The 25,127-nt window shown below is 43.5% G+C and overlaps 1 protein-coding gene across 3 annotated transcripts in view; it reads left to right on the top strand.

The window, feature by feature from the left end:
* The window catches only part of PDGFRB (platelet derived growth factor receptor beta), a 72,118-nt gene that overhangs the window by 29,274 nt on the left and 17,717 nt on the right, over positions 1-25,127 (top strand). For 2 of the 3 annotated variants that reach the window (XM_082211748.1, XM_082211746.1), the window contains exons 2-13: positions 4,662-4,744; positions 9,199-9,471; positions 10,506-10,772; positions 11,296-11,438; positions 12,257-12,431; positions 13,406-13,598; positions 14,895-15,010; positions 20,112-20,238; positions 20,567-20,772; positions 22,589-22,683; positions 23,676-23,808; positions 24,686-24,790. In XM_082211748.1, the coding sequence (XP_082067874.1) occupies positions 4,690-4,744; positions 9,199-9,471; positions 10,506-10,772; positions 11,296-11,438; positions 12,257-12,431; positions 13,406-13,598; positions 14,895-15,010; positions 20,112-20,238; positions 20,567-20,772; positions 22,589-22,683; positions 23,676-23,808; positions 24,686-24,790 (1,888 nt within the window). In that variant the 5' untranslated portion in view covers positions 4,662-4,689. Of the gene's footprint in view, positions 1-4,275; positions 4,422-4,661; positions 4,745-9,198; positions 9,472-10,505; positions 10,773-11,295; positions 11,439-12,256; positions 12,432-13,405; positions 13,599-14,894; positions 15,011-20,111; positions 20,239-20,566; positions 20,773-22,588; positions 22,684-23,675; positions 23,809-24,685; positions 24,791-25,127 lie in introns of those variants that run through there. The other variant, XM_082211747.1, reaches the window with a different exon arrangement.

Raw genomic sequence — 25,127 nt, 5'->3', positions numbered from 1 at the left:
ATCCATCAGCTGCTCATGACATCCAAGGCACAATCAATCAAAATAGGAACACTAGCAGAGCGGGTGGGTGGGGGAACTTAGGAGGGGGTTGCATTTCCCAGCACCATTAACTTGTGGTTTGAGGGCTTGCAAAATGAAATTTCCCCACAACTGATGTACTATCTGGAGGGAAAACATTTGGATTTCCTGTGCAGCTGAGTGATGTCTGCACATTCCCTTGAAACAGTTGTCTGGAAAGGGACTATTTCTTGGGATAAGAACATTTATTTGCTTCTTTGTTTTTCTAACCTTCTTCAACCTGAAAGCTCAAGAGGATAATAAAAATATGTATTTTTAAAGAGTGAGATGTCATTATTAAAAGCTACCCTATGTGCACCTTCTGCCACCTTCACTCTGAAAGCCAGCCCAGACTGATAGGACTCTGCTTGGATTTTATTACACCTACAGGGTGAGACTGTTCCATATCTAGGGAATGGCCACAGAGAATGCCTCATTGCTGTGTGAGAACAGTATCAGAAAGAAGATGTTCCTGGCGGATCTTACAGTTTGGAATGGGATATATGGGAGGACCTAGTCTTAACGGTATATGGGGCTTAAACCATTTAAGACCGTTTATGTAGGCTACAACCAGGAAAGAGAAGGGAGCTAATGATCGCCGCTGCAATATTCTCCAGGTGAGTTGTGCAAATCGCATAACAGAGAGACAAATCCAATTTTGATACAGCAAGCAGGTGTGCGAGTGAAGGGTGCTGGTTCCTTCACATAGTCCCCATCCCAGGTTGCTGAGCTAAGCACTCAGGGAAGAAAACTGGGGGAATAAGCCACTAGGGAGGAGAACACTGTACTCCTCAATCATGCTCCCCCTTTGCTGATAAAATCAGATCCACAAATGTTATTTAGATATATGATATGGGCATGCTCTCTTCAGGCAGAGAGTTACTTCTTCAGGCAGAAAGTTGGCTCTTTCTATTGGCCCATATGAGACCAGCACGGGTGGGCGGGCCTGGTGAACATTTAATATTACTTACCCCTACGGCTGTGATTCGTGGGTTCCCACTTAATTTTATTCTGATTTTAAATGTGATTTTGAACTGTATTTTAACCAATCATTTGATTTTGTGTTTTTAATGTGTTATATATTTGGTGTTAGCCACCCTGAGCCCGGTCTTGGCTGGGGAAGGTGGGGTAGAAATAATAATAATAATAATAATAATAATAATAATAATAATAATAATAATGTATTATTATATCCTCCCTTTGAATCCTATGGGAATAAAGGGAGCAGCTGTGCATAGAAAAATTGAATGAATAGGCATTTCCTTATAAATGAGATTCCCACCCCATTACATTTACAGTGGTACCTCTGGATGCGAACGGGATCTGTTCCGGAGCCCCGTTCACTTCCTGAGCAGAATGCAACCTGCGTCTGCATGTGCGTGGGTCACAATTTGCCGCTTCTGTACATGCATGTGACGTCATTTTGAGCATCTGCGCATGCGCGAGCGAAACCCGGAAGTAACCCGTTCCATTACTTCCGAGTCGTCGCAGAACGCAACCCGAAAATGCTCAACCTGAAGCTACTTTAACCCGAGGTATGACTGTATACAGTTATCAAGCTACCATTGTGATATGAAGGTTAGTCCTTGTGGGGTATGGAGAAGTTCTCACTTCTGTTCAGAAATAGTAATACTCTAATCCTATGCATGCACATTGGGTTTAGTGTAACTTATACCCAAGTATGTGTACATAGAATGGCAGCTTAACTTTTCTGGAATTATCCATTTATTGTTTTACAACACTTGCCTATAATGCATATCCATCATAATGGTTCACAAAGCACTTCACAATAATAAAATGAGTCTTGTATCATGTGTTGTATCAAGGAAGGTCGACCAGGGGGGTAGGGGTAAGGAGATGTTTTTAAGAGTCATGTTTTTGAGAGCCCTTTCTCCAGTTAAACTGGTGTTTCTGCTGCCACTACTGCTGCCATCTCTGGGCATGTGGTATCAACCGATCAGAGTTCATAGAGCTATTACGAGCAAAGGTCACTGGAGTCACTATGGACATGTGATGTACAAAGACCCCAGCCCAGCCCTCTTGCTGCTGATGGTGGTGGAAAAGAAAGCTCATGAGGGAGGGAGGAATCTTCTTTGCAGGCCAACATGTGTCCCTATAGTTCCATAATTCTAGTCACTAGAACTGTGGAATGATAGAATTATGGCCGAATTGGTCTTCTTCAAACAAAGTCTTTAAAAAAAAAAACCTTGCAAAAATATTCAGTACATACTTAACACAAGAAATATGATAAATAGATTGTATAAACTGAAATCTGTAGTGTACTGATCTCTGCATGCTGGCAAGGCACATATTTCATTTTGCTAAGGAAAACATATCACAGGAAGGGGCATACAAATTACACCGTCTATTGGAATTTATTTATTCTTTCAGTGGTCTCAGCCAGATAGGATTCCATCCCAAGTATTGGTGGTGGGTAGGGAGCTGAGTGAGTGATTCAGATTCCAGCAAGGCAAAGCCAGTTTCCAGTTCTAGTAAGGCAATGCCAAATATGATAAGGGTCAAGTTCCAGCAAGGCAAAGTTCAAGGAAAGCAAGTAGCACCCTGGATAGCTCCATGCAAAGCTCAGGCTGAAAGGTCATGCAAGCCAATTCGAAATGCTTCAATGGCAGGCAAACACAAAGCGAGCCCTAAATAGAGCTGCAGCTCTTTCCGGGGCGGTGATCTCCCCTTCCAGTGCTCAAAGCCTCTTCATTTAAAAGGGTCTGGCCCAATTCAGCAACCAGGGGAAATGATGGTTTCACTGAGGCAATGTGAACTCAACAGACTAGGGAGGTGCTGGCAATTCAGACTCTGCTTTTGCTAAACCTTCTGGTGCAGTGGGAACATATGGCAATGATATTTCCTCTGAATCCCTGGCCTTGTTCCTTGAAGAGTCATGACAACTTTCAAAGAGTCATAATTGGCCACTGCGCTTAGGAAAGTTGGGTTTTTTTTTTAATAGAATCAGTCACACACCATATCGTATATAGGCAATAGCAAATCCATATGCAGCCCCATATATTTTAGATTTTTTAAAAGAAAGGATTTTAAATAAACTGTGAGTGTTAGAGATCAATCACATAACCAGGCACAGCACACCCATGAGGCAAAAGTGCTGATCTCACCAAAACCTGACAAGATATTGTGGAGTGCACAACATCTCACAAGATTTCAGTGAGATCTTGCTGGAAAACAGCACCACTTCTTCGGTGAAGGTGGCCTAGTGGGTGGTGCGGTAGGGAAGGGCAGGGCAGGTTGGCACTTCCTGTTTTGCATTGAGCAGCAATGCAGGATGCATTGTCCTGCTCATAGTCATTCGCTATTTTACTAAAAGTACCCTGAGTGGCCAGGGACGCGGGTGGCGCTGTGGGCTAAAGCCTCAGCGCCTAGGGCTTGCCGATCGAAAGGTCGGCGGTTCGAATCCCCGCGGCGGGGTGCGCTCCCGCTGCTCGGTCCCAGCGCCTGCCCACCTAGCAGTTCGAAAGCACCCCCGGGGGCAAGTAGATAAATAGGTACCGCTTACCAGCGGGAAGGTAAACGGCGTTCCGTGTGCGGCTCTGGCTCGCCAGAGCAGCGTTGTCACGCTGGCCACGTGACCCGGAAGTGTCTCCGGACAGCGCTGGCCCCCGGCCAATAGATGTGAGATGGGCGCACAAACCCCAGAGTCTGTCAAGACTGGCCCGTTCGGGCAGGGGTACCTTTACCTTTACCTTTACCCTGAGTGGCATACTGAATATACATAAGAACATAGTAGAAAGTACTACAGCCAGTTTCTAAATAAAGGGTGTGGCCTCCATCTTCAGGCTCACTGTCTCATCTGTAAAGTGGGAATAAAAGGAATTTACTCCACAGTTCTATAATTTGCTAACTTTGCAAAAAAAAAATAATCACTGTATAAACCCCAAGTGTTATGATTAGTAGTAATCCTCACATGTACAGGAGAAGTGTTGTTGCTCAGAAGATATATATAAAAACCAGATGAGTTGTAGTGGTTTCAAACATACACACTCTGTACACTTACTATATCCAGCTAGTAAAATAAATTGGCCCTTAGATGACGCAGGAAGTACCATGAGTCGTCACAAAGATGCTTCATAGCTCATTAATCTGGAATGCTGTGGTTATGATCCTATGCTAACGCTGTTCCAAAATTAAAGCTGAGGAATTATGAGCAATCCCTGCAGACTCTGTTTGGATCTTCAGCAATCAGCATGCACTCAATACACAACCAACCTATAGTGTGGAGGAAGATAGCATAGGCTGGCTGTTCACCAACATTGATCCAGTGTATGACCAGTCCAAGGATTTGCACTTTGTGGACTTGCCTTCTGTATGAGGCTCGCTTCAGTGTTCATTGTCAAAAGGTTGGCAGCCAAAAACCATATTGAACTTTTGATTACCTTGGATTTCCCTTGCTGATTTCCTCTCTCCACCTACACTGGTGGTCCCTGTCTGGGGCTGAGAAAGAGGATGTTAGTAATTAAGTCTACAGGGAGAAGATGTCTCCTGTGGAATTGCTAGTCACATTTGTAATCTCATGTTTTCTCCAATGGAACTTGGGTATTCTCCAGCTTTCTACTCACAAGAATTTGCTTTTTTAACAGGGCATTGCTTGCTACAAAAGAAACTCCTATGATGCGACTTCTGTTTTTGAAGATGCTCCTCTTCTTGCTGTTCTTTCTCACAGGTAAGCAAACACATGACTAAGTGTGTCTGTGTGAACTGCTCAAGGAATCCCCACGGTGCACAGGATAGATGAAGAGAAAAGGAGGTGCAGATATGGCAATTCTCCTGTTGAGACATGTCCCCCTGTCTTAGCCATGTGCATGCAGTGTTAGTGTGCAGGCACAGTAGCATTTAAAAGAAAGACTTTTTTCCCCTTCATAGGCTGCGACATGCTCATTTTCCTGTTCTTGTATGGCAGGCCTGTACAACTCGCAAAACAGGAATAAATACGCAGCCCACAATTCCATTTAAAGCAGCTATGAGGAGCTAGATTTAGGTTGAAGACAGAGGCTTGGATGAACCCAAGTATGTGCAATGTGCTTCTGTATAGGCAAGGGAGAGGCTAATTTTGCTTATCAGTGGTAGCCTCTAAAACAAGAATGGTGAGCCTGTGGCCCTCTAGAAGTTGCTGGACTTCAACCCCTTTAATCTCTGGCAATTGGCCATGCAGGCTGGGAATTGGAATCCAACAACATCTGGAGGACTTCAGGTTCGCAAGCTCTCTCTTGAAGGTTGGAGGCTTTCTCGAGCATGTGCTAGTTTAATGTTTAAATGTTCTCTTTTCTCCCTATAGGGTGTTATTAATAGATCATCAATAAATGCAAAAAGTAAATAAATACCATTTATTTTATTGTTTATTATTTATTTAAAACATTTATATGCCACCCCTCTTTAAAGTAATTTCACTGCCTTGTAAGTGAAACAATTAAAAATGATTCAATATACAATTGCAAACAATCAGATAAGAACCGCATATATCACAATACATAAACAAAATGGGGTGGAATGAGCTGCTGCCACAGAGGGTCCAAAACCTTTAGGGAGATTTTAAGGGGCATATAAGGGTTGCTATCAGAAAAGGGAAGTTGAAACTACCCTGTGTTTAAGCAGAAGTACCCACATGCTTCTCTGAAGCTAAACCAAATTAAAGGATTGTGGGGGGGTTTTCAGAAAGTTTAAGTCGCTTTTAAAAAGGGATGCTTCTGGTGGTTTGCTGTACACTCTTCCTGCTTTTTTCAGATGTTGTGTGGTATTGCTTCAAAAAATTGCAAAAATTCATCCGAAGTGACAGTGGGATGAAAGAAATGTTTGTGTGTGCATAGTAGGGTTGTCAGCTTTTCATCATGTTGCTGTGTCCTGAAACACAGCCAGATGGGCAGGGTATAAATAAATAAATTATTATTATTATTATTATGCAGCTTTATGTGCAAAAATTAGCAGACTGGCACATCCACTCAGTGAAATGCTTCGCTTGAAGTTGCCATTGCTGTTATATGGACTGAGTTCACCTTGGTCGCTTATAAACAGCAATGTTTAAGGAATTAATTATTTGTGAATTTCAGTATGAACTGATCTGATCCACATCTCCTGGATTATTATGCAGATTGAAGTACAGTTATCCCTCAGTCTTTGCACCTTTCTTGGCTTAAAAAAAACACCCTAATGCATATAAAGATGGAGAAATAGATTTAGAAATGTGTGTTTTGAGGGGTGGTTCAAAATGTATATTTATTAGGAAATACATTCAAAAATATGAATTTTGAATTATTTTAAAATTGGAGATTAAATGGAGAAATGGAGCACATGCAAACCAATACAGACTAGAAATAAAGTGATCTGTTCATCCCTATTTGCAAATTGTGCAGGTCTCTTAAAGTGTTTTTCTCCTTCTTCTACACAAATGGAAGATTTCTGGCAGAGGTTTTCTGGCAGCTGAAGAAGCTGTCTATCTGACATCCTTCAGGCAAGGGACCTTCAAAATAAAGATTTTGTGCCTTGGCACCAAATGAAACAACATGAGTACCTTCACTTTCTTTACGCTCCAAGAGCAAGGCCAGAACTGCTTCCTAGATGCCCACGCTCAAAACTTACTGCTTCACAGTCTCCACTGCTGTCCCTCAACATCCTGTTTTCCCCCTGCTACAATTACACCTTTTATTCATGTTATTTTCTAAATGTCCTGAGCATAGTAAGTCACTGTTGCTGTATTTGTGGGGAACATTTTTTTATTATTTAGATGTGGGCAAAATATGTTTAAAAAGCAGATCAGGGTGGCTGACAACAACAAAAACAAAAGTCTTTCAAATATTTTGGGTCCCTTTACTATATTTTTCCATTTTTGTTGTGTATTATTTCATTGTTTTTAACATTTGTAAGCCACCTCTTAATGGAAAGGCAGGGTGCTGAAAAGCACCATAAATAAATAAAGTAATCCATATTTTGGAAGCTCAGATTGATGAGTTTTGAAATCCTGGAATTGGCAGTACTACATGGAGAGATAGCCTGGTGATAAATCTGCAAGACTCTTTCTGTCTTTCTAAGGACAAGCTGCAGTGTGCATTTCTAAACGGAAGCATTTTGCACTCTCCTTTCATTGTCCTATGCAATGGGAAATGATTTGTGACTGTTGTACTTCCATGACCAATATAATAACTGTGGGAGCACAATTACACAATGAGAAGGAGGACAGTTAAGTGGAGTATAGCATATCCTTCTTATATGGCTGTTTCCACTCTCTGGTAACATTGGGAAACCTCTCTGCAAAAGCTAGGAAGCTGGCAGCTGTGATGGGCTCATAGGAAGCAATTCAGGAAGACATTGTCTACCTTGACATTTCCGAAAGATTTCCTGGCAATTTTACTTTTAGTTTTGTTGTGATTTTCCTCTCACATTTGGAACATGACTAGATCTATCCAACACAACCTGCAAATGAAATCACATAATGGAAATAAGTGTCATGGAATACACTTCACCTTTTAAATACATGATAGAAAAAAGCAATGAAATGCAGTTTGTTCCTATGAGTCTCCCCTTCTTCAACTTAGTATTAAAAAGCCAGAATATTAAACGTTCTAGGAGAAGAAAATATATGCATTATCCTGTGGCTTTCCTATGGCCAGGCATAGGCAAACTTGGCCCTCCAGCTGTTTTTGGACTACAACTCCCATCATCCCTAGCTAACAGGACCAGTGGTCAGGGATGATGGGAGTTGTAGTCCCAAAACATCTGGAGGGCTGAGTTTGCCTATGCCTGCCTATGGCCTGGTGCTGATGTCTGAAAGTGCAATCCTATTCACGTTTACTCAGAAGTAAATCTTATTTAATGTAATGGTACCTGTCTCTTGGTAAGTGCGTAGAGGATTGCAACCTTAATTATCTATTCACACCATATAATCATCATTGAGCAAATCTGTGTTTTCTTTATAATGTTTGGTTTTGCCATAACAAAGCAATTAAGGACCAACACCAGGCTTTCACTTTTGGTTGAGAAATAGTAGGTGGAGAAAGAGGCCAATTATCTCATATATGCCTATGAATTTTTATGAAACATCTGTGATTGACCAGTGTGTTAGAACCACTAAAGCAATCAGGATTGCAGTTGAGCTTTGCATGCAATTCAAGAGTTAAAACAATGAATGCATTATTAATGATTAATATGCTGCTTCCATTTCTGATCTCTCTTTCTGAATTCACCACTGCACATTCTACTGCCATGTATTGTAAGTTGCTTGGAGACCTTTGGGTAACAATGGGTGAATAGAGAACTGGGCCAAAACAAACAAGATGAACTTTAACAGGGAGAAATGTAAAGTATTGCACTTGGGCAAAAAAAATGAGAGGCACAAATACAAGATGGGTGACACCTGGCTTGAGAGCAGTACATGTGAAAAGGATCTAGGAGTCTTGGTTGACCACAAACTTGACATGAGCCAACAGTGTGACGCGGCAGCTAAAAAAGCCAATGCAATTCTGGGCTGCATCAATAGGAGTATAGCATCTAGATCAAGGGAAGTAATAGTGCCACTGTATTCTGCTCTGGTCAGACCTCACCTGGAGTACTGTGTCCAGTTCTGGGCACCACAGTTCAAGAAGGACACTGACAAACTGGAACGTGTCCAGAGGAGGGCAACCAAAATGGTCAAAGGCCTGGAAACTATGCCTTATGAGGAATGGCTAAGGGAGCTGGGCATGTTTAGCCTGGAGCAGAGGAGGTTAAGGGGTGATATGATAGCCATGTTCAAATATATAAAAGGATGTCATATAGAGGAGGGAGAAAAGTTGTTTTCTGCTGCTCCAGAGAAGCGGACACGGAGCAATGGATCCAAACTACAAGAAAGAAGATTCCACCTAAACATTAGGAAGAACTTCCTGACAGTAAGAGCTGTTCGACAGTGGAATTTGCTGCCAGGGAGTGTGGTGGAGTCTCCCCCTTTGGAGGTCTTTAAGCAGAGGCTTGACAACCATATGTCAGGAGTGCTCTGATGGTGTTTCCTGCTTGGCAGGGGGTTGGACTCGATGGCCCTTGTGGTCTATTCCAACTCTATGATTCTATGATTCTATAAGTGACTAACACCACCACCTCAGCTTCTGAACTGTGGGACTTTAGTGTTTCTCTTATGATTTGTTTTTCTTCAAGGATTGCCACAAACCAGCTCCCTGGAGATTTCTCCTAATGACCAAGAAGTCATCCTCAGTCTCTACAGTGATTTTTCTGTGATATGCTCAGGGCAGAACGAGATTTATTGGAAAAAGGACAGCAAATCCGTATTAGACACTGGGCTGGAGAGAAGGGACAACACTTTTATTAGCATCCTTACACTCAGGAATGTGACCGGCTATGATACGGGTGAATATTCCTGTCTCTACAAACAATCCGCAGAGGAAAAAGCCATCTACATTTTTGTACCAGGTATTGGTGATTGCAGTGCTTTGCTCCTTTTAAGTCTCTGGGTTGGTGTGCATGCATGGAGATCTGGAAGAGTAGAATATATAGGAGGATGTTGAAGAAAAGTAATCTGTGGTGTGGTTTGGGCCTGTGAATGCCCAAAGGTTTTAACTTTGTGGCTTATGCAAGAAACAAACAACCCAAACTCTTGTGGGCAGTGTGCTTCTAGCCCCATTCCTCTTTTCTTTACCATGTCCAGTTTCCACAAAACCCTACCATCTCCAGAGATGGCCCACCTTAAAGAAATAATTTAACTTAGATATATATATAATCTTATTTTGCAACAACTCCAGTCTGACAAGAGGGAAACACTGCTTTGTCCAAGCTAGAGAGAAAATAGGTCTGTAGTATTCCAATAAGAGGGACGCAGGTGGTGCTGTGGGTTAAACCACAGAGCCTAGGGCTTGCCGATCAGAAGGTCGGCGGTTTGATTCCCCGCAACGGGGCGAGCTCCTGTTGCTCAGTCCCTGCTCCTGCCAACCTAGCAGTTCGAAAGCATGTCAAAGTACAAGTAGATAAATAGGTACCGCTCCAGCAGGAAGGTAAACAGTGTTTCCGTGTGCTGCTCTGGTTCGCCAGAAGCGGCTTAGTCATGTTGGCCACATGACCTGGAAGCTATAAGCCGGCTCCCTCGGCCAATAAAGCAAGATGAGCGCCACAACCCCAGAGTCGGTCATGACTGGACCTAATGGTCAGGGGTCCCTTTACCTTTACTATTCCAATAACACTAAACCCGATGCTGAGTCTCTTCCAATTCATCGTTATTCTGTATTGTTTTTAATATTAATAATATTTTAATATTCTGTTGGAAGCCGCCCAGAGTGGCTGGGGAAACCCAGCCAGATGGGTGGGGTATAAATAATAAATTATTATTCTTACTCATCGTTCAGTTTACAAATGTTTTATGCCAGGAATTCATCTTTTTTATTATTGCTACTGAATATTATCTGTGCCATTGCATAATTAATTGGTTTCTCTCCACCTTCTTCTACCTATAGACCCCTCTTTGCCATTTGTACCTAGCAGCCAAGAGGACACATTTGTTTTCACCACAGGCCATGGTGAAGACATTATCCCATGCCGTGTGACAGACCCTAACACAAGAGTGACCCTTTATGAAAAGAAGATCGATGACCCAATCCCCAGCACTTATTTTGCACAACAAGGCTTCAAGGGGTACTTTGAAGACACGTCCTACATCTGCAGGGCAACATTGGACGAGCAGGAGTTTGACTCTGAAACATTTTATGTGTACAGCATCCAAGGTGAACCTTTTCATAATACTTTCCTCATCTAATGTGGGCAAAGGAGTTGCTCTTCAGTTAAAAGTTACGGTCTTTCTATACTGAAATACAGCAACCTAATTTTGGGTTTTGGTGTTGAGTCTCACCCATTGAACAACATGTAGCAGATAAAGCCAGTCCACCCTCCTGCCCAAAGTGCAAGACAACCTTTTGGAAGTGGACCTGCTCAATTAAAATTGGCCATGTCCGCAGAGTGTTCAGTGTGCTTTGCACCTGGAACAGTTGCCTGATGTATTACTCCATTGTGTTGCCATATTTATTCTTTAGCCTATGCTGAGATTTATTTTTTGAGGTGGCAGCAGGATTACTCACATCTTCATAGAGAGAAAATTAAACTCAATGTGCAAAGGAATAATCATACAACAACCATGAAGCCAGCAATATGAACTTGGTGAAAATCCCATGTGCATTTTCAGTCACATGAATCTGTCCTCCTGTAATTTTGGCTTCTTTTCATACTAATTTGAAATTTCCCCTTTTATAGTTTCCTCTTCTCCTACCTCCGTCATCAATGTCACTGTCAGTGCTGTGCAAACTATTTTGAAACAAGGGGAAAATATCAGTGTGACTTGTGCAGTGAGAGGCATTGATCTGGTCAATTATACTTGGAGTTATCCTGGCCAGAAGGTAAGTAAATGGCCGGGGGTGGGGGGGTGGGGAGTGGCTGGGAGGGAGAGGAGGTTTGTTTTGTCTTCTCATCTCATCCAGACTGGACATAACACAAGTGATGGACTAATTGCCATGTTGTCTTCTCTGTAGAAGGGTGGGCAGTCATTATAGCAGAGAGGCAACTGTTTGAGTGTAATAACTGGGCTACAAAGCCAAATGTGGACACTCCCTCCCACAATCAGTAATTATTTTGGGACTGCATACTTTATGAGATGGTAGTATGTAAATACTCCTATTAAAAATAAAATATAAATAAAAGAGTGAACGCAATCTGTTGCTTGAGTAGAAGAATGGGAAAAAGCATACCAAGGTGTCTTATTACTTATGTATTAGCACACTGCCATGGTGCTTTCTTCTAAGGGCCTTTCAACATCAGATGTGTTGATTTGTTAGATGGAAAATAGATGCCAAATGCAAGTGCCATATGAACAGCAGAGAAGTAATTTGCACATCCCTGCATGACTCATATAGAGGCTCCTTTACCTATACATCAGTAGCTAGTAGTCATGATTGTTATGCTCTACCTCCACTGCAAGGGGCATTATCCATCTTTCAGGCTTTGCATAGGCACCTGGTCATCCACTGTAAGAACAGAATGCTGGACTAAATGGGCAATTGGCCTGATCCAACAGGCTTATCTCGCATACTTATGCTCTTACCTTCAATCATTTGAGCATGGCTACGTGGGTTCAACAAACCCTTCGACACACTTGAAAAAACTCCAGTAATGCTAAGCGCTATTTACATCATGTAATCTTTTTACCATTCTTCTGCAGGTAGGCAAGGAGGTAAAACCATGGACCGATGTTGGAACAAGGGGCAGTCGCGATACTAGTACCACCTTAACCATCCACAATGCAGAGCTGGAGGATGAAGGAGATTATATCTGCGAGGCCACTGACACCTATCATGGGCAAAAAGAAACACAAAGCATCTTTATCAGAGTGATTGGTATGTTTGTATATAAAATTCCATCAGCCTGGTGGAATTTAATTAGATGGCGTTGAACTGAGTCTATGAACCCCCCCCCCCCTTTTTGAGCTTTGATTATTTTACAGAACTAATATCTTGCAAAAGAGTTGCCAACCTTTGTGGGGCCTGTGGGCACCTCTCCCTCCGGTCACTTATTTCCCTCTTCAGCCAGGTCATACATCAACAGACAGAAAAGCATAAAACGTGAACACTTTTCCATGGGGTCTGGATATCCAGTAGAATTAAAGTAGATCCTCTTGACTGTATAATTTTCAGTGGGTTCCCCCAAAAGCTTGCACTGGTGAACTGTTAAAACCACAGATCTGGTGTTTCTGAGGAGCGCAAAAGCATTGTTCCAAAACACAGAGCCTCACATGTATTCATGGTTTTTATACTAAATGACAACAAAACCACCAATAAGTCACAAACACACTTATGTACACAAAGGTGACTTATGTTTTGATGGTAGTTTTGGGAGGAATTGTAAAAATTACAAGGATCCCTAAGGATCCATGCCTCAGATTCATGTTTTTGCACCATGGCAGCATTGGAAAGTGTCAGATCTGTGATTTTGCTGTTGTTTCCATTAAGAAACAGATGTGAGCCGTGACTTGATGGTGGGATGTTGGTAACCCATGAAAGAAGTGCAATATTAAAACCATCCGTTTTACTGGATCCAACATGTGTGCACATGCACTGCCTTGGAGACTCTGCTCTTTCTCTTTTCCCCTTGTGACACTCTACATTCTCCCCTTGCTCCCCGCTGGTCACTCTGTTTTCCTCCAGTCTCTCAACTTTATCCCATTTCCTTCCTACCCACTCAGTCACTTTGATTTCTGTTCAGCTGTTCAAACTGCAGAACACATAGATCTGAAAGAGGAAGCTGGAAAGATGGCAAAGTCAAAGCCACTCTGCTTACCTGTGAATTCTCTCTCCCACTTTTTCTTATCTAGAGCATGGCTTTGTGACCTTCCACACTATTCTGAATGACACAATGTCTGCTGAACTGCACAAAAGCCACACCTTCCATGTGCTGATTGAGGCGTATCCAAGCCCAACCATCGTTTGGCTTCAGAATAATCAGCCCCTGACTTCAGAGAGCAACAGTGAATTTGCCATCAGCACCAGGAATTCCTCAGAAACCAAGTAAGTGTCTGCTGTCGGATGAGCTAGCAAAATCAGCCAGGGAGTGTGACCCTGGTTGCTCCTTCTGGATCTTTCAGTGGCTGTTAATGCTGTCCACCACTGCATCCTCCAAGAACATCTCTGTGAGTTGAAGGCACTGATCTGTTGTGGTTCTGCTCCTACCTGCAAGACTAGTCTCAAAGAATGGTATTGGGAGTCTATGCCACACCCTAGCAACATAGCTGCAGGGTGCCACAAGGCACTATTTTATCCCTGATGCTACTTAGCATCTATATGAAGCTGTTGGGAGTAGTCATCTGGGGCGCACAATCCTGATCACACCCAGCTGTGAGTCTCCATTAAGGCTGTGTGCAAGCTGAACCAGTGCCTGCCTGGATGCAGTGAATGAGGGCTCACAAAATGAATCCTGTTAAAAGCAGAGACGCTGTGTCTGAGTGGTTCCTAGGTCCAGGAACTGGGCATTTCGTCTTTTCTAGAAGGGGTTGCACTGCTTCTGAAGGAATAGGTATGCTGTTGAGGCTTTGGGAGCACATTTGCACATGGAGGCCCAAGTCTTCTCTGTGGCAAAGAGTGCTTATCACCAGCTTCAGGTGGTACATGAACTGTGCCATTTCCTGGGCAGGTGCCACCATCACTCATACACTGGCAATCTTGTTCAGAGAAAATGGCATCCATCAGAGCAACCAAGGTGAATTTCTGGCCCGAAACCTGGCCTGAACCCAGATTGGAATGGGTCCAAATAATCAATTTCCTCCAAAAGTTCCTGCAGCTGAACCACCACTCCCCTCACGAGCACCTTGCCCCAAAAGGGGATCTTAGTGACCAATCAGTAGTTATCAGCTACCTCAGACTCCAGGGATCATGTTTTTCTGGGGTGGATACACCACCACCTCCTTCAAAGTGGCAGGGACCATCCCCTCATACAAAGATGCTTTAACCATTGCCTGGATCCACATGGTCACACACACCCTGTCAGCCTGCATGAACAAACCAGGATGGGGAAAAGATGACAGAGCAAGTACTATGACTACAGTGTGCTTCGAAAGCACTGTGGCTTTCCTTTTCTGTATATAGTAGGGGGGAAATTCCTGCCTTGAAAGAAAGAAAAAAGTCTCTTTTAGCCCATGATGGGCAATTTTCTGGATTGCTCCAATAATTTTACAAGAGTCTTCAAATTTAGTTTGATTGAAGGGACTTGGCAGAAATGGCACTTTAACTGTAGCAGGTTTCGTGCTTCTACATGAGCTGATCATCTGCTCCAGCATCTTAATTTACATAAGGTTCTAATTCCTCCAGGTACCATACTACTCTAACCCTTGTGAGGGTGAAACAGAGTGAGGGAGGTTTATATACTGTCCGAGCATTCCATGAAGATGACTTGAAAGAGCTCTCCTTCACCTTACAGATTAATGGTGAGCAGATTTCTTTGCAAAAATTTATCTTGCACTAGGAAATTATTTATCAACCCAGCTCATTTAAACAAAAGCAACACAAATGTCAAGGGCAGGGAACTAGCATTGTCCCACTGCCAAAAGGATTGACACTGCACTCACTTCTGTACCACTGAACAAATGAGTCTCTTTTCTTTTCTTTTTTGCAAATATGCTTTATTGTTTTGAAGTACAAATACAAAGCCATAGCACAGTAAACAAACAAAAACCAATTGTAGGGAACAGCATTGATGACAGAGGCGCACCAATAAAATCAGAGTGGTGCATATTTCACATCCCTGGCTCCCTCCCACTGCACTGCAGACCTTGCCAAAGACTCACATGCAAAACTGGAGGATTAACTGAATGCAGGTTTCTATTTGCAGAGTTTAGGAAAGGAAAACGTACTTTGTCAGACTGTTCATGTTTCATCAAGTCTCTGGCCACTTTGCTGTACTGTATTAAGCACTCAGAAAGAGTGGGTACATTTTTCATGCAAAAGTTACATCTGTGATCATGTTTACTCTGGCATTTACTCCGCCACCACATGTGGCATCCATACATGTGGAGTTTTAGCATGCTTGCAATCAGCAGTGCGGTTGTGTATGGCAGTACTGTGTGAATGTTGCACATGAATGGGCCTGCCCATGTGGCAGGTGCTTTTTAACATGGCAGGCCAAGTATTCTAAAATGTTTTCATGGGTAAGTTCAGGCCACTCTCTCTTGGCCCTCTCATTCTGCTCTCTCTTTCACGGTGTGCTTGCTAAGTCCATAAGAATTGCTTTGCTGGATCAATAGAGAGCAAAAACCCTTGCAGATAACTCCGCCTCGGGACTTCAGAGACAAACACCCCATGGGAAACTCTGCTTCACTCCTGTGACAGAAGATGCAAGGACAAAGTTCTCCACACAGGTAAGCAAGGAAGGGGAAGTCCATGCCTCAAAGTACGAATCCTGTACATGACATGACATGACATACCTTCCATGTTCCCAATTCCTCACAATGTTGGAAACTTCATATTGGTAAACAACCCTTCCCAGCAGCAGTATAGAGACATATATAGTGGGATCGAGCTGCGGAGACATACTTGCAATGCCAGCATTACTGCAGCATATCTGGGCAGGCCTATGACAAGTCAAGATGACAGTGAGGTTAGGCCATATGGATGTCCTGGTGGAAGTAATGGAATGCTGGTAGCAGTCCCACCAGTGCCAGCATGGCCCTAATCTCTCCACTATCTCAGATAAGCAGTGTTGGGAGGGTGGCTCCACCCCACCTCACCCATTGCCACTGCTCAGCAGATAGCACAAATTTATTCCACACAGGGCACACATCATAAATAGGGAGGAAGAACTACACCAGACACCGTGAAGGCAGCAGAAAGCACAGCTATTTCTGCTGGAGAAAACCAAGCACTCATTTCAACCACCGCGGCAGCTGCTTCTGGCCAAAAACACATGACCTCTTTTTCTTTGCAGGATCGGGACTTGGCACATGAAGAGGAGTAAAAAGTAGCAGCAGCCAGAATTCCACTACAGCTCCCCTACATGGGATAGGTGAGTTTTGTTTCTGTGACCATTGACAGATGAGTCTCTGAATGCAGTTGTCAGGCGTCTCCAGGCTGGGGGGGGCGGGTCTGAGGCACGGGACGTGGAAGAGCACTAAGGTTAAAGCATTTTGTTTTCATCACTTGCTCACAACCACCTGCTGAGCACCTGGGCACCGGAACAACATAATATTGACCATTACTCATCACTGCCCCTGTGTCTCTCTTTCCAGGTAACCCTCCAACAGGTGCAGATGCAAGTCTGGTTCCAAGTCCAACAGAATGTGGACTGTGATCGAGGCCTGCAGCAAGACCTGCCACAACAACAGCTGCCAGAGTGAATGCAATTGTTTCCACATGGGATCTCCACCATTTGCTTTCACAGTGTTCCTGTACCTGTGCAAGCTGCTTCACAGACAGCCATGTAGCAGGTGCAGTCACACACTAGGATGCGGATGCAGTAACAGTAAAATATGTTCCTGGTACCCTGTTGTGTGTCATGCAGCTTTCAAAGGCCTAGGAGCCCTGCTGGAACAAGAAAGTTGGGAACCCCATGTGCCCATCTTAATTTCTGAACCTATTCTCTCAGTGTGACTGTTCAATAAAATTGCTTGTTTGACAACTGTTTCTGTGTGATAATAACGCAAAGCGGAAAGGGATTTCCCTCCCCCCACACCTGTACCCACCTTCACAATGGAGCTCCTAATGGAAGAGGGTCTGTGGCAGGAATGAAGCACTTTTGGCCCTCCAGATGTTGCTGGGAGGACTGCAACTTCTATCATTCCTGGCCACTGCTGATGGGAGCAGGAGTTCAGCAACAACATATTGAATGCCACAAGTTCCTCATCCCTAGCCTAAAGCATTAAACACTTCCACATCCCACCAGAGCTCAGGTTATGCATTGTATTCAGCTTCTGAATGGAGAGATGTAGAAAGTTGAGTCCCCTAAAGATCAGTATTAGGACCTGTGCTTTTTAACTTGTTATATAAGTGATCTGGGGATAGGGGTGAGCAATGAGGTGGCCAGGTTTGCTGATGATACTAAATGGTTTGTGGTCATTAAAACAAAAAGATTGTGAAGAGCTCCGAAAGGATCTCTCCAAACTGAGTGAAAAGGTGTTAAAATGGCAAATGGAATTCAGCGTGATTCATGTTGGAGCGAAAAATCTTAATTTCACAAATATGCTCATGGAATCTAAATGGGCAGTGACTGACCAAGGGCAAGAAGTCATAGCAGATAGCTCAATGAAGATGTCAAGCCAGTGTGTGGCAGCTATGAAAAAGGCAAATTCCTTGCTCGGGATCTTTAGGAAAGGAATTGAAAATAAAGCTGCAGATATCATACATGCCATTATACAAATCTATGGTGTGATTGCATTTGGAATACCGTGTACAGTTCTGGCTGTCTCACCTCAAAAAACAAAATATGTTGTAGATAGGATTCGAAAACGGTTCAGCAAAGGGCAACCAAAATGATGAAAGGGATAGAGCAGCACTCCTATGAGAAAATATTGTAGTATTTGGGACTTTTTGGTTTAGGGAACAGGTGAGTCAGAGGCGACACGATAGAAGTTTATTAAGTGATGCATTGCATGGAGAAAGTTGATAGAGAATTCCCCCCCTCCCTTTCTAATAATAGAACTTATGGACATGCAATGAAGCCGAATGTTGGCAGTTTCAGGATAAACAGAAGAAAGTACTTCTTCACACAGCACATAGTTCAACTATGGAACTCTCCCAGGAGGCAGTGATGGCCACCAACCATAGCCACAATGCCTATGTTCTACCTTCATTGTCAGAGGCATTATGCCTCTGAATACCAGTTGCTGGAAATTGCATGAGGGCAGACTGCTTGCAGGTTTCCATGGGCATCTAGTTGGCCACTGTGAGAACAGGATGCTGGGCTATATGAGCCATTGGCCTCATCCAGCAGGCTGGTCTTATGTTCTCTAGCAAAAGGACAGCATCCTGGTATCTCACCATCTCCCTGGTGAACCATACAACCAGACTGTGTGAAGACTCTGCTACATTAGTCAAAATACAGCATTATAAATACTTTATAACACTGTGGCACCGGATGGCGCTGTAGAGCTGAAATAGCAACTCAATGATATTTTCAATTGTGAGCTTTACAATGGTTTTTTCTTTGGCCTTTTTTTGCAGATTGTTTTCAGAGCATTTTGTGTGTAGGTGTGTAGCATTCAGGGGTCAGCAAGGTTTATCTTGCCTGGGCCAGATCAGTCCTGTGGAGATCCCTCTGTGGACCAGATTGCACGTGAGCCTGCGATTTTTGGCATCGGCATCTGCATCTGCACAGATGCGATTTTCAGCGCTGCGGAAGCGAGTCCCCACGCCGTGCTGCGCCAGTTTAGCACAGCGCGCGAGTGGGCAACTCAGTTTGGGGGCAGCTCGTGGGCCAGTCAAACGACCTCCACAAGCACGTGGGCCTTAGGTTCCTGACCCCTGGTGTAGATCTAGCCTGAAATGAAGGCTGAAGGGGCAGATACATAACAAGATCTGCTGGAGCAATAAGCAGCAGACAATGGAAAACCACATGTGGGTGAATAGGATCAAGGAGGTGGGAAGGATGACAAGCATCCACAAGTCAGTCCATGGAATACCGTACTTTTTGCTCTATAAGACTCACTTTTCCCCTCCTAAAAAGTAAGGGGAAATGTGTGTGCATCTTATGGAGTGAATGCAGGCTGCGCAGCTATCCCAGAAGCCAGAACAGCAAGAGGGATCGCTGCTTTCGCTGCGCAGCGATCCCTCTTGTTGTTCTAGCTTCTGAGATTCAGAATAATTTTTTTCTTATTTTCCTCCTCCCAAAACTAGGTGCGTCTTATGGTCTGGTGCGTCTTATAGAGCGAAGAATACGGTAACTTCCTCTGACTGGCTATAGTGCTTTGCTGTTCTAGCCTCTGACCTCCCAGCCAGTTTTACCATGTGACCACATGTAGGCTTTGAACCTGGGATCTAATGTGTGTTAAACCTACAAGGCAACAGTTCCATCTGGTGGCTCCTAAGGCTTGGTGTATATGACTAGATTCAAGGGTTGGGCAGCTGGAAGGTCACAAATGTCCTGTGATGGGTGCTGCTCTGTTTGTTCTCTCTGAAAGTGCACAGGATCACAACTATATATTGACACACACACCAGCATTAGCAACCTACAGTGCAGCAAAAGCACAGGATTTCTCTGTAACCAGTTGACTCACAAGAGCATCACAATTGTTAGGGCGATTTTCAATGAGTTTGAGCCCTGAAATTCAGCACACATGTAAATGCCCTGATTATTAGGTTGGGAAATCAGGAAATGGAATGTTTATATATACACCATCAAAATTAGGGACTCAAATTGGACTACTATGTTTCTGATTCTGGGTATTTATCAATAATAGTATAATTTGTAATACAAATGTTTCTTTCGGGTGGCAGAGGTGGGGGTCTGTTTTCTGAGAATTGTTTATTCCAACCACCTCCTTCCTACCTTTTAAGCAGCTCCTTGTTTTCTTGTGTTCTTTCCTCCAATATAACCAGTACCAGCAAAGGTGACCCATTTGAGAGAGGACAGCAACACGACCAGTGGGGAGCAAACAGTGACCTGCATCACAGAAGGAATGCCCCAGCCAGAGGTTGTCTGGTATACCTGCAATAATGCCAAATGGTAAGGAGATCACTTCTGAAGGGCCTGTTTGGTACATTTGTGCTTGGGACTTCCAGTAGCATAGGATGGAATTAAAATATGATGGAATAGGAGTCTCAATAAATGACCAGATGCGGCTTCAGCAAGGGGGCTGCATCATGTACTTTCAGGGTCATACTTGATGTTGCACTGAATGTCTCCAACTAGACCTCGCATACAATCACGTACACACTTACTTTTAAGTAAGCAGGCATAGGACTGGGTTGCAGCAGTTCAGATGGAGCATGAATGAATCAAACATCTGAAGAAGCTGGGCTGTCTTCCATTGGCTGATTATCTTCAACAACAGGTGTGATGCAGAAGCCACCAAAACCCTGGTGAATGCCTCTGAAGAGATGGTTCTGGAAACAAACACCACTTACCGAGATGATATGAGGATTTACATCGTGACAAGCAAGCTGCACCTCCACAGAGTAGATGAGCCAGTCTTCCTCAGTTGTGCTACTCAAAACCTCTTGGGCACGGATACTCAAAACATCACCTTGGTCCCAGACAGTGAGTTTCACAGCATGTCTCGTATAATACGTGTGTGTGCATGCGCACACAGCAATGTTTATTTCAGCGTAGGATTGTAGGAACATCGTCATGTCCTCGACTTATGCCATATGTCCCATCTGATGTCCCTAGAATAATATGGCAGTGTTTAAATTAACTCACAGGAGCACAAGTTATAGAGGCACAGTAAGAGAAAATGAAGAGGCATAGTTCCAAAAGCAGATGGTGTTAAGTGAGTGAGAAAATACTGAACAGGGAAGCATGAATGTGATAAATGCATAGCCTAGCTTCTCCTGCAGGTTCAGTGCCTGCAAAGCTTGCCACCACCATTCCTTTTGACTGCAGTTGTCCTCTGTGTTCCCCAAACCATAAAAGGTTTGAGAAAGGCAAAGGGGGTGGAAGTGTACAATCTTTTCAAATGTTTGTTTTCTCTGCCTCCCCAATCCCTCACAGGGATACACCGAGTCAGGCTAATGGTGCATTTAGTTCAACATTTTTTACTCACAGTCTTACCCTGGGGTTTCAGGCAGGAGCCTTTCCAAGCCCTGCCTGGAAATGCCAGGAATTGAATCTGGGATCTTTCATGTGCAAAGCATGAGTTCTGCCATGGAGCTACAGTCCTTCCCATACCAGATATAGCAGAAAAGCAATCAGCAACATACTGCAACATTGCATTGTGTTTCTCAATCCTTTGCTGTTCTCTGTGGCTCTATATAGCTATGGCTTCTTTGGCTTCTTTGTTGTGTGATCACCACAACCCTATATGAGCTGCTTTACAAAACTCTGAAGGAGACCAACGATGCAAGCTGAGCAATGAAGCTGAGTATGTGACAAAACAGTCAATGCGATTGTTTTGGCACATGCCCATATCCTAGTTATTCTTAATGTTCAATGATAATATACCACACTATTGCAGAGACTGATGAGAAGTAGCAGAGATGTCAGCCTGTGTTGAGAAATGGGGATTTGGGCATATGGTGGTGAGTCAGTCACACAATACATTCCTCTTGCTCTTGAAGACACACCTGTTTAGAAAAGCACCAACGCATGCAGAGGAAAAAGCGAAATAACCACTTAGGGCTTGAAGATATATATGCTCAGATGTACCTGCAGGGCAGAGGTTCGTTTCAGACCTTTTTATGAATGCATAGAGGTCAGGCACCTGCAGTCCCATTCCACCTCTCTTTCATGTTGGTTTTTTAAAAAAAATAATGTCCATAATGGTGTCTTGTTGTGGTCATAGTAGGACCCCACAGAATATGACAGATATCTGAGGTGGCTTCCCATTATATATAAATAGTATCTGGCAGGAGTTGCAGGACCTTGGATAGCTCCACGCAGGTAATTTACACTGATAAAAGTCCTGTTTGGGCATTTGCTTGGATATATGGGGTTGTAGTCAACTAATGTTTACTCAGAGTAGACCCACTGAAATGAATGGCCATGACTAACTTAAGCCTGTTGAGTAAAAAGACAGTTGACTCTAACCTTCTTCAGAATCAGACACACACGAGACCCACCTTCAAATGTCCCTGAGTGTCCCAGCACTGCCCACTCAGTTCTCGACGTTTCCCTGTCGAGTGGGGAAGGTTTACAGGTTTGCTCATTGCTTCTGGTTTTAATATGAGGTGAGCCTCTGGCAGTGTTTGTGAATTTTTGTTTTTTAAACAATGGCATATTCTTTTTATTTCTCTTAGTGTAAGCACCTCTAGCTGAAAAGTGGCTTTAAAATATACATCTAAGCAAATAAAATGTGTTTTGGTATTCTCTTGATTAGAATGGGACCTTATGTTTCTGTATACATTTAATGTTTCAGATTTGCCCTTTAAAGTGATAATCATCTCAGTTATCCTGGCCTTGCTGGTGCTCATGTTTATTTTCCTAGTGATCCTTGTTGCTGTGTGGCGAAAGGTAAGAGCATGCTTGACACTTTTCTGTGTCTCAGTAAAAGTCCTGTAGCCTGGTAGTGATATTATTTCCCTACTGTTAAGCGTTTTTTGAGAGAATGAGTTCAACAATTTGGAAAAGGGCCTGTATGACTAGGGGACAGATTCCTGACCCAAACCCCAGAGATCTGCTGGTAGTCAGTGTAGAAAATATTGAACCAGATGGACTAATAGTCTGACTTGGTGCAAGGCAGCTTTCTATGTTCCTATGCTCCTGATTGATTGGCTGAGCAACCATGAAGCTTTAGCTGTTCAGGTACAGGGAGCCTCAGGAATCCAGTGGTAATAGTTGCTAGGCTGAAGCAGTTCAGTTACCACTATGAACTGTCAGTAGGCAAGGATTTAGGCATGTGCATCTAGAATAAGCCTGGAATATAAATAAGGAATTATTCCCAGAAAATCCACTAATGTCTGTGGGAGAATCTTACTCACCAGAGCTAGTAGGAGACACACAATATATTTTCCAGATTGTAAAACAATTTCCCCTCATTATGAATTGCCAACTTATTTTTAAAAAATAAAAAACCACCAGTTAGTAAAAATGGAAGGTTTCAGGAACCAAATGGCCATTTGGAAATTTGGGGGAGCACTTCTTTTTGATAAGATGATAAATAGCAATGGAAGTGTGGTTGCCTTCATGTGGCTGTTCCATGGTGGGCAGGTGGATAAAGCTATAGAGCAATTCAGGATGGCTGTGCCCACTTAAGCCTCATTGATTTCAATAAGAATTAGGTGTGCATAATTCTGTGGTCATTGTGTTCATAATGTCATCACTTCACTTAATTAGCCTTCCTGGAAAGGCAGAAACCATCCCTCGGATAGAGGTCTTGATATGTGGAGATTGGGGAAATGTGTGGATGTGCTTACTGAAAACTACATGGACACCTAATCTTGCCAGGCTTCCTGGATACCAATACAGCACAGTCCTTTCTAACACCTTCCTTTCCCTTTCCTTAGAAGCCTCGCTATGAAATCCGCTGGAAGGTGATTGAATCAGTCAGCTCTGATGGACATGAATATATCTATGTGGACCCCATGCAGCTTCCATATGACTCCAGCTGGGAGGTTCCCAGAGACAAGCTTGTGCTAGGTGAGGGGAATAGCAGGCCATGGGAAAGGATTCGTGCTTAAATGGTTAGTGCCACTAAGCAGAAGAAGGGCAGATCTGTTCCAGGACTACTACCTCCATGTCTTGCTTGGACTACAACTTCCAATACGACAGGAGATGAGGAATAATTTTTGTAGTCCCTCGTAGAGCCACCTTCTTCAGTCCTCTGCATTTGGATACTGGAGGGTAGTACACAGAAAAAGCACTTCAAGTTTCCATAGCAGAATTCAATAGCTGCAGCACTAACTCAACTTCCAGGTAGACAATGCACCACTAGGGGGAACCAGAAAGCTGTGGCATGCTATTGCGACACTTGTTCAGCAATAGCATTAATTTGCAAGTTGCTCCTGTCTTAGAAGGAGCGGTGCAGAAAGACTCCTGCCATGCAGAGAAGAGGAAGCAGCACCATACAACAGTGGCTGGGGTGTGATCAGCAAATGCACTAATGGGGATGGGTTCCCAATTATACTGAGGCCACTAGGCACATATTCTCTTAATCAGAGAATATGTAAAGAGATAAGCAGCTATAAATGAGATGCTGTGGAATTTGCAAGAAATTCCCCACCTAGCGGTCCCAAGTAGAATGCATCCAATGTTGTTTAGAAGAAAGCGTGACTAGCGCAGGAGTCTTATCGGTCATGTGGTAACCATCTCTTGCCCAGACATCATAACTCCCAACTTTAGTCACTCCCCAGTGGAATAACTCACGCTGTCCAATCGTTCAAGTAAAGAGCTGAACATTTTCCACACAGCTGTTCTGCGGACTCCTCCCATTACTGTTAATAGCTGGAAAGTCCTAAAGTTATGGTTTTCTTATGTTGCTCCTGATGGAGAATATGCCTTCATCTTCCTGCTGCAGGACGCACACTGGGCTCCGGGGCATTTGGGCGTGTGGTGGAAGCAATAGCCCACAGCCTGAGCCACTCACAGTCTACCATGAGAGTTGCTGTGAAAATGCTTAAGTGTGAGTTTGGAATCTTCTTTTCCCCTTGCTGCCAAGTGTTTGCACCCCCTTTCCATGCACCTTGTCTTTCTAATATATTTTCACCATCTTCTGCCTGTGTCTTCAGTGTTCACTGGCCTTGCTCATGTGACACGCATGAAAGCATGCCATTAAGCAAACTGTTTCCCCAAAGAAAAAATACATAGTAACCTTTAGCCATTTCCTGAATCCAAGGTGATGTGAAATCACTTGTGGTTTGTGGCTTGCTTATGTGGTAGCCACAATATAACACTCCACAGTATGAAATACACCACATGGAAATCTACTTTTTGGTAGTGGCCAGGTGAGGTGAGTGATG

Source organism: Podarcis vaucheri (assembly GCF_965113315.1).
Source record: "Podarcis vaucheri genome assembly, chromosome: 2".
NCBI classification, from domain to species: Eukaryota; Metazoa; Chordata; class Lepidosauria; order Squamata; family Lacertidae; genus Podarcis; species Podarcis vaucheri.
The sequence above is the reverse complement of the archived record's forward strand: the minus strand, read 5'-3'. Positions and strand labels throughout refer to the sequence as shown.